Source organism: Antennarius striatus, chromosome 14 (genome assembly GCF_040054535.1).
Source record: "Antennarius striatus isolate MH-2024 chromosome 14, ASM4005453v1, whole genome shotgun sequence".
NCBI classification, from domain to species: domain Eukaryota; kingdom Metazoa; phylum Chordata; class Actinopteri; order Lophiiformes; family Antennariidae; genus Antennarius; species Antennarius striatus.
In genome coordinates, this window is record NC_090789.1 from 9,885,950 (window position 1) to 9,900,340 (window position 14,391).

Below are 14,391 nucleotides of genomic sequence, written 5' to 3' on the forward strand. Positions count from 1 at the left end.
CCGTCACTTTCTTGGGGTCCATAGTAAATACTCTAAAAGTTAATATATTTACGTAAAACTATCAGAACACGTCATGGGTCGAGGGCCGAATGACAAGGACGCTGCATAGACATCTATCTAGTTACACAGAGAGGTCCCTCTTAGCCAATGGGATGCCAGGATGCTAGGTAATAGCCAATGGCAGAGCAGCAATAAGAATATTGAGTTCAGGAACCTGTGGGAGCTGCGAGTAGCAGCCCTTACTGTATTTTTACCTTTCGTAACTCGAAATTTCTTTCGTAACTAGAGGCAATATTTCACTGTTGAGGCCTTTCTTAAATAGAACATTTTGTATGTGGAGACATTCGTAAGTAGAGGTACCACTGTATTTGGTGAGTTATTTGACATGAAAAGTGAAATCTTAATCTATGGGGTGGAAATGTTACGCTGCGCGACAGGTCGCCGCAGAAGTGAGAACTACGGTGGCTGAGATGGGGGTGTGTGGTTGTCCGTATTTACAAACGTTTGGAAGTCGGATGTTGACATCTTGAGGACTACCTGTACTGCATTTGAAAGTTATTCAGGGATTTCATATAAAGATGTTCTAATTAAGCAAAAGAGTGTGATGAATGGCTTCAGTGAACTAATCTTACCTCTATCCACTCTTCGTGGTTGTAGTCCAGGCTTCCATCAAAGTCTGCCGTCAGTTGAGAAGGGTCAACAACTTTAGTTAGACCCTCTAGGGATACCATGGTGGTCTAGGAAGTAATGACAGAAGAAATCTGACAAGGAAGAGGGACTGAAGGCAGGTGTAAGTTAAATTCAATCAACCTGGCAAAACTGCTCATAATCTCTCATCCTACTGTTTCTATGCTGCCTTCTTTCTTTTTAGAAAACCTGACCAACTGTAGTTCCCAAAAGGAACAGAAATCAACACAGCTTTTTAATGACTGCAGTTTCAGAGACAGGATTTTTTGGTTTCAGCTTCAAAATGAATAATTTAATACATCAATGATATCACTTAAAATCATTTCATTCTCTCAGTTTTGATAATGCAGAACAACACAGTTTCATCATACTGAGAAAATTTTAAAAAGAAGCCACCGAAGAAAACACTTCACATTATGTCCTTTCTCCCTTAGACGGCAAGCTCTTCAATCCCCTTTTTTGTTATCCTTCATATAATAGACGAATCAAAAATCGAATCCTCTCCCAACAACTGTTGAACATTACAATATCAATTTCAGAGCTGCAGCAAGGAAATGACTCCTTGTTTAGTTTCAGTGCCTCTGTGTTTCTGTCAAGCCACCTCCGCACAAACACCCCCTCACACATGGGCAGAGATGGATGGAGACTGAACGATAGCTAGATAGCTTTGTGTAGGCCAAACAATGGAGAAACACAGCGCACAGTAGTTCTTGCCAGGGAAAATTGTGTTGTTCAAGATAATTGATTTGTTCTATGCTGAATTGTGAGAGGGAGAATCAGTCAGGTAACACAACTGCAATGCAATCTTCAGAAATCTCACGAGAGCAGGAAGTCATACATGAAGGCAGGCATAAATATACAGTGAGTCCAAACAAAGCCTGTGCGACCTGGTAGGTCAGCTCATGGATAACTGCAATCTGCCCTGTGGCATCTGCCTGTCCTGACTCTGTAGGGATCAATATCATCAGATCACAGCGAACCTGTGTGTGCATGTGCAGCATTAGGACCTTCAGAACACAGGCATGGTCTGATGCTCGGACAAACTGTTCAGAAACACACAACAGCTGATTGATTATGAATGAGAAGCTGATCATTATCATACTAATGAAGGTTCTCTAATGGCAGAATGAAAAGGAGGGTGGAGGCGAGTTAGTGAGGGCTAATCCTCATTAGAGGGAATTTACAATACAGACTTCAAATCAGATGAAGGCATTTACACAGCTTCAAAAGCAGTAACCTTGCAGCAGTGCTCTCAGTACTCAGTGTCAGCGGTAAAAAAGATCCTAAGATAATAGCAAACCCCGTCTCGCAGATATGTAAATAAAACCTAAAACACACCCGACAAATTCACAAAAACAATCGTGACCCGCTGTTGAATCTGATGACGTAGACAGCTGGTTGGGGATCTACGCACCCACAGCGACGGAGAAGAAAATAATGAAATGTGCTGACAATAAGCTCAGCTGGCTACCACGGTCATTATCACAACTGAGCTGACAGCAAATTAGGGGGAAGTGGTTGATGTTTTCCAACTTTTATACCTCATTACTTCAAAACAACACATTTTTCTCTCTGTTAACAGTGCCATCATCCATCCAAATCCATTTCAGCTTGATGAAAACAGACTACATTAGACTTATCGTCTATGATGATGTAATTCCATGAGTACTATTTTATATAATGTCATCACTGCATTTAACCTGTAGATTTACAATTCTAAACTCACATCATCATAATAAATTCTATTCTCTTTAAACTTCAATTACATCATTTGCCAAGTTAGAATCTAATGCTGCGCTGCATGGTAATTTATAATTTTAAATATTTGACAAACTCAAACAAAGTTATTTCTGGCATATTTAATTTATATTTATGTATTGTGTTTTGATCCATTTATTTATTACTTAGGTCATAAATCTAGTTTGCAGCATTTAAAGGCAGCAGACATGTAAGCAGTCAGACATCAGAAATGACATTTAAAGTATCAGTTATTGAAAATATTTTACACCATCCTACCTCAAACTCGAACTTAGAGCTGCCAAAGTTGGTTCTCTGCTTCTGCCAGAAGTTGTCTGGTTTGATGATGAGGGCGACGTGGATGCAGGACGGAAAAGACTCCTGCAGGATTTTCAGAAGCGGTTTGATGCTGTCCCACTTGGAACCGCGCATATCGACGATGACTGTGAAGCCATGTTTACACACCTCCTCACTGCGATGGATAGAGTTCAGCGGGAGTTGGTGGAATTAAAAGCGTGAGGAGGGGGGAATGATGTGAGGGGGGGAGGGGATGGGTGGTGACAGATTGGAGAGAGTACAATCCAGAGAGAGGGAACAGATGACAGGGGAAAGGATGAGAGAGGGATGGGGAGAAAATAAGAAGAAAAGAGGAAGGTTGAAAAAAGAGGAGAAAAGATAATAAAATAAAACAGTCAGATGACGCATTTTCTATACTGTGAGAAGCCTACGCAGCAAAAATGCACGGCATGCACACATCCACCCACGCACTCCCACACCCACACAGAAACCTGCGACGAATGAGTCACAAATGTGTGCATAAATCCAAATCAGCACATTAATGCATCAGCAACCTCGTCTTCCTGGGGAGCTATCTATCATTATGGCATAACCGTAAACACACAGGCCATTTACATCAACCCACCTGACTAAAATCTACTGGAATCATAAAAGACAAAAAAAAAAAAGATACTTGTCTTCACGACTTGAACAAAATCACGAGCTCATCTGCTATTAATGCATCATATATTAATAACTTTTATCACTGACACAACCTGGACGTCTAAAACAGCCCTATCCGTGTCCAAAGCTTGTGTTTGCAGCAAATAGCTGTGGACAGATGTGCAGCAGTGTGGTGATGTTCTTTTCTTAAAATAGAATACCTCTGGTCAACAAAAAACCACACAGAATGGATCATGAAGATGTGCAAAACATGGTGTGGTGACAGTGTGGCGATGAGAGACCACAGGGGAGTCAAAAACAGTGTATACAGCAAATTTTGTCACATGTAATAGGTGTGAAGATGATATGGTGACTTATATGGAGAGGATTAGAGCAGACAGAGGGAGGATGGGTGGATTATGGTGGTATGGAAGGAAGACAAGAGATCCAAATGAAAGAAACAGACAAGTTAACAGAGAGGAGAAGAGACGCTTTACCTGTGAGGCCAGGAGCCACTCGTCCACAGGAACTACTGCTGCTACACTGTCTCAGCTACTGCGACACTTTGTTTTGCTTTCACACACATACACTTGCTCACTCACACACACCTCCTCACTCATGCGCTCTCCGTCTCTGGAAAGTGTAATCCCCACCCCTCTCTCTGCTGCTCTCTCTCAGTCCATCCCTCCTCTCCTCCTATCGTTTGTTGTCCGATACAGATCCTCGTCTTTGCTCAGGCTTTCCCCTCTCCATCTCAGCTTCTCGCTGCAGTCTTTTGGCAGCAGAGAAGCCGCAGCACGCTAACTAGTCTTGAGTTATTTCCCTCCCCGTTCCTACACCTCACATGCTCATCTCGGCTCTCTCACGTGTTGCTTTACTGAGCCTTGTCCACTCGCTCTGAGGGTTTTTAAAGAACTGCCTGTCCTTCTCTTAAAATAAACGACAATACCAACACTCACACAGAGGCCGGACTCATGCATATACCATAGAATAATGCTATAAATGTGTAACCTGGGGATACTGGCGAGGTAGGCAATCAATCTCCTCAGGTCGTCCGTTCGTATCCTGTCGTGATTGCTGCGTGATGGAAATGTTAGCACCGGACCGCCACGTTTGTCTCTTCCACCTGTGATGAAGGATACACATGTAGATGTATGATTACATCTATCAATAACGCTGTGACTGGCATTGGGATTATGAATATTAGTCACTCAGCAAATGACGGAAAGCCATTTGCTTTTTTTTTTGTCATTTAATCAGTAAAACAGGTATCACAGACACAAGATGAATATCATGTGGTTGTTATGTTAGACTGGAGATACTGAGCTTCGCAGCTGATCTGGATCCCCGTTTGGTTGACTAAAAACTACTACAGCATTTCAATAATGAAGGGAAGATGACTCAATAAACATAGCACAGATGCCTTCAGAAGAGACTTTCCAGGAAAAAAAAATTATTCGGTCTACCTATTGAAAACACAAAAATATAAATGAAAATCTATAGCATGTGTTGGGTCATCTTCTTGTTTGTGCAACGTCTAGTGTAATTTATGTGCAAATTTATACAAAACACTATTTTAATTTTCAAACTATGTTAATGTCAAATGACGACAAAGCTTGGATATGAGATTACAAACAGTAGTGCAAGACAACATAATGACACACTACTAGATGTAATGTTTATCTTAACAATGTCTATGCTAAATACGCTAGTTAGTGCAGAACGAATGACGCAAATAATAATGGAATTAACTTAAGCATTTGACAAATTGTGTATTCATTTTTTAGCCATTAACAATACATAGTATGAATATGAAGGTGAATGATTAAACTGTTATTGCGGATATTATTATGATCATTACCATCTTTATAATAATAAATAGCGTCATTATCCTACTTATTATGAATGACTTCCAGTTTCAGAAGCAGAGAGAATCTCCTGTCACATGGGAGCTTGTAAACACAGGCTGTTTAGTGAGCTAGTGAGTTGAGGCAGGTTGCTGCGCGCCTGGAGGCAGCTCAGAGGAGAGAATCAAACGCTCTCCTGGCAGACATGAGTGAGGGCGAACATGGCCCATTTATTACGGGGCCAGATTCAAGATAATAGGCTTAGCTCATTTACCCTTCTTTTCAGCGGTAGTTCCTCCTCTACCTCCCACCATTCTTTAATTCAAAGCCAATTACATTGCAAGTGACTACTATGGGATGTGGCAGCTGTGAGTAAGTCATCTCCATGGCAACTGCACCCTGTCTCTCCCTCTTTCAATTTCAATGTGTTTGTGTGCGTCACCATCATTGGGTTTCTGTCTGTAACCTTCACTATAAACACGGAGATGACGAGACTAAAGAGAAGCGTACACACACTACTTAATACTGCTATATATTAAGCTTTGTTCTATTTCAGGCTGCCAAACTCTACAATATAAGTGGTTTTCCACTTGTGCATTTATTTGTATGCTCAAATTTGACAAACACTCCTGTTGGGTAGTCCTAATCTCAATTTCCTCTGTGAGGCTTCTTGACACGACTGAGCTTAATCTGGAAAGGGCAAAGACACAGGTCTCTATTCTGCAGTCCTTCTGATGACGACCAAACAATGGATGTCTGTGTGTGTCAAGAGGGGTCATGGGTTAAGTGTCTGAGCCTCAGTCTGAGTTTTGACAGGCAGGGTGCACAGCTTATTAGAGAGAGAGACAGTGTAATTACATGGGAGCTGACCTGTGGACTCTATTTATGTTTCATTAATCTATTCTACAATGATCAGACAGTCGGAGTTGGCATTGATGGACTTGTTACACTAGACACACACACAAAATTGATCTTACCTGACAAAAAGGCAACTTTTTCTTTGAGGATGGAAAGCACTTCCATTGCTCTCATCTCTTCATTTCTTCTGAAACCTGAAAAGAAGCGAGATAAACAACTTATTAACTTCAGTTTCTGTCCGACGACACAGATACCCCCCCGCTACTAGGAAAACCCAATATGTGCTGATGCGGATCGACCACAAACTCCATCATATTTGAATGTGTAAACCAAAATGACAATCAAAAAGTCTGAATCTGACCAATAATGTCAAATTAAACGGACGGACTACCCTGATTCCTTTTCTCTATCTCTTCTTTTGAGAATAATGAGCTACTTTTTTTTTTTCAAAGACAGATTATAAGGAAAATATCAGATGCCATCACTCTAATCTGGAGATCCACTGCTTTAAAACACCCCTGACTCGCATTTCATCCTGCTTGCATCGGGGCAGGTGGTCCAAAAGAGTTCTCACTGAAGACACACACGCAAACACAAACACGTATGGAGGTTGTGGTTTCAGAAAGGTAGCGGTGAGACCGGGGCCAAACTGAGGGAAACAAAGAGCTATTGTAGCGGGTGCTGTAACCGAGGTGAACCAGGGTAAAACAACACTAAATGCCACAGGCAACTTCAGTTCCCATTAACTACAATAGAAGCATAATAGTGTGTAATACAAGAAGCCAGTGAATTTTCCTACCAAACTGAACATTCGATTTGTGGAACAAAACAAATCTTAAATGCTAATGTCCACATGTTCAGATATCACATTTCATACATGTGTCCATATTTACTGTGTCTTAGTTATCTCTTCATAAACTATTAGAACCTTCGACGTGCCGATGACACTCTGGGATCCATGTTGAGATGTCACTCTACATCAAACCGGTGGAACATCCAACCTATAAACAGACAGACATTTCCATCCACAGAGTAAGGGCTTAAGGTTGTTATACTAATAACCCCATTTAACAATTTTTATCAACCATATAATCCCAGGCATCATTAACTAACTGTATGTTTTATAATTACCAGTGAGACATCTCGGCTTTCATTATATCCCTTCACATTCTCGACAAACCGCAGTCAAGAGTTTTCCTAAATGGCATTACGAGAGAATGCCGACAGTGTCAGCTGAGCAGAATGAATATAAATAGAGCTGCTTTACCCAGGTCTCTTTTCCCTCTCTGAGACTACTAATCTATGACATTTTCCTATAAATAAATGTCTACTAGTGCTTGCTGGCATTCAATGATGAATCATGCAGCAGTGGCTTAACCATTTGTCCCTTCATAATGCTTGAATACTTAAACTGTGACCCTCTTAATTGAGACTCTTTCTTAGGAAAAAATCTTAAAGAAAGCACAAAAACTGGTGCATTTTACATACACAGCAGCGTGTGAAATGAATGACAGCAGTGGAAGATGTTTGATGTAAAAACCTCAGAGCAACACTTTGAAGTTTAAACTGATACGCGTTAATGTCAGGCTGCATGTCAAGGGTGTGATGTTGACTGTAAGAAACAAACGAATGGCTATCAGGAGTTATTCAATGAGTGAGAAGTTGTTCAAAGAGCTTGAAGCAGACAGATGGTTCCCTTAAGTGATGAAACTCACATCTTAACCACACACACACACACACACACACACACACACACACACACACACACACACACACACACACACACACACACACACACACACACACACACACACAAACATACACAGGCCCAGATTGGGTCCTTCAGACAGAACTCGTGACTGATGACCCAGACCAGTCATGTGACTCACCTCTCTTCTTCTGTCCATATTTGACAACCAGCTGACTTCACCCTCCTTTTAATCCCCACCCCGGTTGAGACTTTCACAACAAGTGATAGTTCTAACATGATTTAACAAAATCAAATGAGCTTCTCTTGTGTCAATATGTCACAAAGTAATACCAGTGAATTTATATCCTTAAAAGCATTCAGGTCCAGTAAGACGAACACAAACTGCTAGCATGCGTTACGCAGCAACTACAAACTAAGTGGAAGGAGGGATTTCTCTGCAGGCCATCAGATATCACCATGATGTAACCTGCATGGGTGCACGCACGCACGCACGCACGCACACAAACACACACACACACACACACACACACACACACACACACACACACACACACACACACACACACACACACACACACACACACACACACACACACACACACACACACACACACTTACTTCTCAGGCACTTGTAGTGTATTGTACTCCAGTCTTTGCTCTCAGCAAGTGGTGGTATTTATGGCTGTATGCTAATGAGATGCTAATTATTTTCTGCCACCAGAGGAGATGGATGAGAACCAGGACTTGTCTCTATTTTTAATCTTCTTTCCTCCTCTCATTTGTCTCCCGACTTCCCTCTGGGTGCCACAAAATGTTTTGTTTTTTTTAAATTGCGTGATCAACTACATTTCCCACTGCTCTCTTGGAGTGGTTTATAATTCTTTATAGATTATGCATAAGGTAGTTTAATGTAATGATGGGGTCCCTGCCTCTTTTCCAAGGGGTCACACAAGGACTGGATTGAACTTGTTACACAGAGAACAGAGAGATCAAGTTCTCCCCTGCTCTTTATTAGCAAGATATTGACTATTGTAAATGTGATTATTTACAGTACACTGGAAAATGGCCATCCAGTGTCCACATTACTAATTTCAAAAAGTTTTATTTGATTTAAAGCCAAAAGTTCACTATAGAAGCTCTGTTCTTACATCATAAATCCAGGAGCATCTACAGCTACAACATTATCCATCTATTCACCCACCCTTCTGTCCATCCGTCCCTCCTAACAACCGGAATAAAAGATATGTTGACACACGGAAAATATGGCAACTAACACTGAAGTCATTTTTTGTCATTTGTGCCTCTTTTGATGGTGGAGCGCCATTTTGTTATTTAAAATGCCCACCAGAGTAGAGTAGATTAGAGTCAAGTATCAGAGGATACTTGATTCACTATTCTTTGGTTCAGCATAAACAAACTTAGAAAAATGGCTTTAGCACTGCTACTTAGAAAAAAAAAGTCATTCTATAAAAATCATGGATGGTAAAGGATTAGGTGAAGAAATGAATGCCAAAAAATGTGAGGAAGAGGAAGGCAGAGGTGGAGCCTGGTGAAGACTGACAGGTAGACTGACAGGAGGAGAAAGGAAAAAAGGTAATTTGACATCACCAATCTGTCAGTTTGTCAAACAGAGGCTCATTTTTTAACATGATTGTTCTGCAGTTTTTTTCCCCAGTCTTCTTATACTGTATTTCTGCTTAACTGAAAGCAGTAAGATAGAGGAGAGAGTCAAAGAAAAAAAAAATAATTCACTTGTCATCAGGGTGTCTGTAGGACGAGGAGGAAGAGCTGAAATAAGGAGTGGGGTGATCTCAAGGTAGATGTGAATGCCACCCACTACACCACCCACCCACCAGATGTAGCAGCATACCTGTCAGCTGGATGAGGACCGAGCCTGTCTGGGCATACCGCCACTTGTGATTAGTGGCCCAGCAAGTCATGTTTGATAATTCCTCCACCAAAAATTCCATAAATTGCTGTGGATTTGGCTTTGTGTGCTGATGGGATTTACAGTCTTCTGTGACCAACAGCTAATGATAGAGTGACGCTGTTCTGAACAGTGGGTGCAGTCGGAGCAGCTGAGTCTAATCCTGGGATTCTTGAGGGGAGATATTCCAATCCAGACAACCAAAACTGCCTATTTTAATGTCCTTTATGTAGCCACATGGAAAAGCCGGTGCAGACATTTCCAAGAAAAAAACGGTCAACTATCATTTCATTATGAAGACATTTCAGTGCTATGTGGAGGCAGTACTCAGAACGCACCTCGTGTGGCGCTGGGTGAGACGCTAATCTGCCTATCATTTGGACAGGCAGGTTCCTAGAGGTAATCCTTAATGTGGAGGAGGATCAGTAATTATAATATGCCTGCGCTGCATCCAGGCACCTTGAGAAGCAGATGAGTATCAGGAAGAGGATTGGTTTGATCGGGGAAACCCTTACAAGTAAGCGAGGATGCAGAATCAAACGCTACACAAGTGCTATTTTCATCCGACTATGGTTGTGCTGAGCAGCTTACACAATTCTATCAGTCTATGTGTAACAAAGTTCAACAATCCTCAAAAGTAAAAAGGCTAAAAAAAAACAGTGTGTGAAAATTTGACCCGAACAATGGACTCTTCTGATGGTTACTTACTGGGACTGAACTGTTGCTGGAAATCACAGCTCTTTCTATTGAATGTTGATGGAAACAGTGCCTCAAATAAATTTAGTAACTCTTTGCTCGTGACACGAATAAAAAAGAATAAAACAAAAAACAAAAACTAGAAAACAAATAGAAAATAGGAGGTGAAAACAGTAGAAGAAATGACAAACATGCACAGTGTGTGGGAACAGTGGTGTTCACAAAAGGAGATGGTAAAAAAAAAAATTGGCTCAAACTTTATTTAAGACTACATGCTATTTGTCTTGCTGAGCTTATATTAATAAAACATGGTTATTAAGCTTATGAACTTCTAATGTAGATAATGAAATTTATTATAGACAGCATTTGTCTGTCAGTCAAGAAGACACCCCCATCCACCTTCTAGGTAACAACTGAGACATCTGTTTGCCATCTATGTGAATGAGTATATAAGACACTTCCTAATTATTTACCATCACAAAGGAGGAAATGAATAAACAAACTGTATAAAACTACAAAAAAAAAAAAACCCTACTGTACTGCCATAACATTCTTCTTTGTCAATATAATAATAACCTCCAGCTGATGAGGACATTACCTTCTTGATGATGTCTAAATTCAGGTAGTTTTTGTCCATTTCCAGGATCTAAATCCAAACGTTTCCGCTCCAATAAATGATAAACAGTTCTTTCCAGAAACGTATTCATGTCATACAACAAAATGCACTGTTAACCAGATCAGTGTTTCCTAATGGCCAGTCAGCCCCAGTACTTCTTATGTTAATGGTTCTGTGTGAAATGGGGGGTGGTAAAACACAGAAACCACTGACATGCCTACACCCTTCAATGAAAAAGGGCAAGGGATGAATGGGAAATGCCAGAAATGTTGATCATCTGCTGCAGGATGGAAACTACCACCACAGGCTTGGTCGATCACACCAGGTCAGGACTGTTAGTGGGTCGTGTGAATGTGTGTCAACACTCGGCACACACCTCAGAGGCTTGAGACTTACAGGGGTCTCCAAGAGGTCAAGTGTGCTTTAGTCCTGCTAATGCAACAAAGCTGTTTACTCAACAACATCACAACAGGACTGGCCCTGAGAGACTGTGACAAAAAAAAAACTTGTGTAGGGGTCACAGAGTGTTTGTTTCTGCAGTCAAACGTAGAAAATAAGACGGGGAATGCAACAGCTGCTTTGACAGGAACAGATGGAACAGATGGTATGGACTCTTAACTGGAGGGAGGGGAAAAGTTGCCTGCATAACACAAGAAGAGCACACACCCTCAGAGCATCATCCATATCTGATTAAAGAGCAGTTACACACAGGCATAATCTCATAATGGCTCACTGGCAACTGACTTGGACAAGTCTTCTCTAAACCAGCTGCTACGGGTCAGGAGAAACAAGAACCATGCGCATGTGTGTACATCCCCACATTGCTGCGGCATTTCCACATTAACGGCGTGCCAGGAATTCCATTGTGAGGGATGTGTGGGAATGCCAGGAATCCCTCAAAACTGAGGGAGCCCACAAGAATAGGGTGCTTATGACCTGGGTGACTGACCTACATCCAGATGTCCTGAAGAGGCAGGTTAGACGGAAAAAAGAAAAGAAAAGCAGAGAGTATCATTACTGTACTATAAACCATAATAAGCCGACATTCGTACTTGTATTCACTGCACTCAAGTATGCATGAAAACTGAATTATTCCCATGATCCCATTTCTCTTGTGAATGTGTCAGACACAGTGGCAACTACAGTGACAACTCCACAAATGAAAACACCACACTATGTGGTTGAAATTAAATACATCCGCTGTCACAATAACCCACACATGTTTATACTGAGTAAATTCTAACCCTAACCCCCATCCTCTGTTCCACTAACATTTTCAAATTTCAGCTCTTAATTTTTTCAAATAATGGGTTTTTGATTTTGAGGATGACAGCTGTGTTGGCTAATTTGATCAGCTTTTTCTACCTCTAGTTGAAACCATGGCTCAGACTCATACACTGAATGAATGAATGTACTAAAACACCCAGGCAAAAGACAAAATCCACACAGCACTAAATGATCATCCCTGTACACTAGTTTCCGCATTATAAGGCGCACTGGACTATAAGGCGCACATTCAATGAATGACCAATTTTAAAACTTTTTTTTTTTTGTATAAGGCGCACTGGATTATAAGATGCACCAGATTTATATGGCACACCTTCAATGAACGGCCTATTTCAAAAAAATGTTCATATATTAGATGCACTGGATTATAAGGCGCACTGTCGGTTTTTGAGAAAATTATAGGCTTTAGGTGCGCCTTACAGTGCGGAAAATACTGTAAATGAAAATAAAAGTCCATTGCTAGTGAACTACACTAATGAGTTCCGTTATTTTAAAATCCTTCAGAGCTTTCTGTGTGGAGTTTCCTGTTCTTTCCGTGTCTGCGTGGGCTCCCAGTGGGCTTTCCAGCTTCCTCCCAACTTCGGATTTTATCAACACCATCCTAAGCTCTTCGACCTCACAAAATAATGTAAAGTCATTCTGATTGGCTGCTCCTTAGAAGGACTTTGCTCTGCTTGACAGCCATGAAACAAAAGGAGCCGATCTGCTATGCAACTCTAACAACGTACTTACTCTTGTCATCGGTGACACCTGCAACACCAGTGAAAGCACAAAAACAACCAAAAGCAACGAACTTCCTTGTTTTTTTTTTTAAACAGAAGTGGGGTCCACCCCATTGTTTTTTTTAGAGCATGATAACCCTAAACCCTAAAGCCGTAACATCCTCCTTGACACCACTGGAATGCATTTTCTAGCCAAACCTCTGGTCTGATCCAAGAGAGTCCGAGCAAAGAAAAATCTCAGACATTTTTGAAAAGACAGTGCTTATTTACTCTATGTTGAAAATTAGAACCTGTCAATACAAATGGGTATCATTTCCTCAATACACCACACAGACAGAGTAAGTGATTAAGCAGTCTTCTTTTTTTTCCAGTCTGGTCCCCTCAGACGCTCCATGTTCTGCCCCATTTTCCTCTTTTCCCCCTCAAAATCAGAGTTTTTGGCCTTGGAGAGCACGACATAGAGCACACCATCTTTCCTTTACCTCTGCTCTCGCAATCTGTCCAGACCTCTAATAGCAGGGTAGGCTAACTGAGGAACCAACAGGCCAGGGTTACCTCAGCGACCCAAACACAGCAGGAGAGGAGTAGAGCGGGAGGACGACGAAAGGCAAGCGAAATACAGGAAGAAGGAAAAAGAAAGGGAGAGTGAGAGAAAAAAGATGTCTTGTTACTGCTGCCAAGACCCCATTAGTTCAGGTCTTTTAATGTCACATGATCTCATTCTGACCAACTGTGACAAAACCGAGGAAAAGCAATGCTGGTGACTCTTAAGCTTTTCCATTATTATTTAATTTTAAATATTTCTCAGTGTTGTAAATACTTCCACACTTGCCTCCTGTCACCAGCTGAGATTCAATGCAACATGCAGTGAACAGCTGGACACTGTCAGCTTGATTTCAGCTGTTCACTCCTGCTGCCAGCCTTCCTCTGCTTCAGCTAGTCCAGTCTGCACAAAAGTGCCATCTGCAGGTGACTGCGATATGGAACATGTTCTTACTAGACACAAGCGATGACTGAGGATTTACAAGATTTCAATTAAAATATAGGATTTGCATATTTGGCCTAAACTACCAGGTGGACAGAGAGCGAGAGAGCGCAAGAGTGACAGTGAAGGAAATTCAAAGGCTCATTCAAATACCACCTCGAAAAGTACTCTTAAGCACATCTGTCAAGGTCCAAAGGCATTAGCGTTATTACATAACTGCAGTCCCAGCCTCCCTTGATGAACTCCCTCCTCAACCACCCAGTCAGACCAGTGGCGACGGAGGCCAAGTCAGCAGATGGACAGAACTAATCCCTTCCCAAACCAGGAAGTGACACCAGGCAAGGACATGCATATTTAATCTGACAGTATCTGAAGTATT

At 41.4% G+C, this 14,391-nt stretch overlaps 1 protein-coding gene across 5 annotated transcripts in view; it reads right to left on the minus strand.

The window, feature by feature from the left end:
• The window catches only part of LOC137607850 (triple functional domain protein), a 63,321-nt gene that overhangs the window by 33,218 nt on the left and 15,712 nt on the right, over nucleotides 1–14,391 (minus strand). For all 5 annotated transcript variants that reach the window (XM_068333877.1, XM_068333876.1, XM_068333875.1 and 2 more), the window contains exons 3-6: nucleotides 6,188–6,262; nucleotides 4,375–4,489; nucleotides 2,704–2,896; nucleotides 633–737 (exon numbers count right to left, since the gene is read on the minus strand). In XM_068333877.1, the coding sequence (XP_068189978.1) occupies nucleotides 633–737; nucleotides 2,704–2,896; nucleotides 4,375–4,489; nucleotides 6,188–6,262 (488 nt within the window). The remainder of the gene's footprint in view (nucleotides 1–632; nucleotides 738–2,703; nucleotides 2,897–4,374; nucleotides 4,490–6,187; nucleotides 6,263–14,391) is intronic.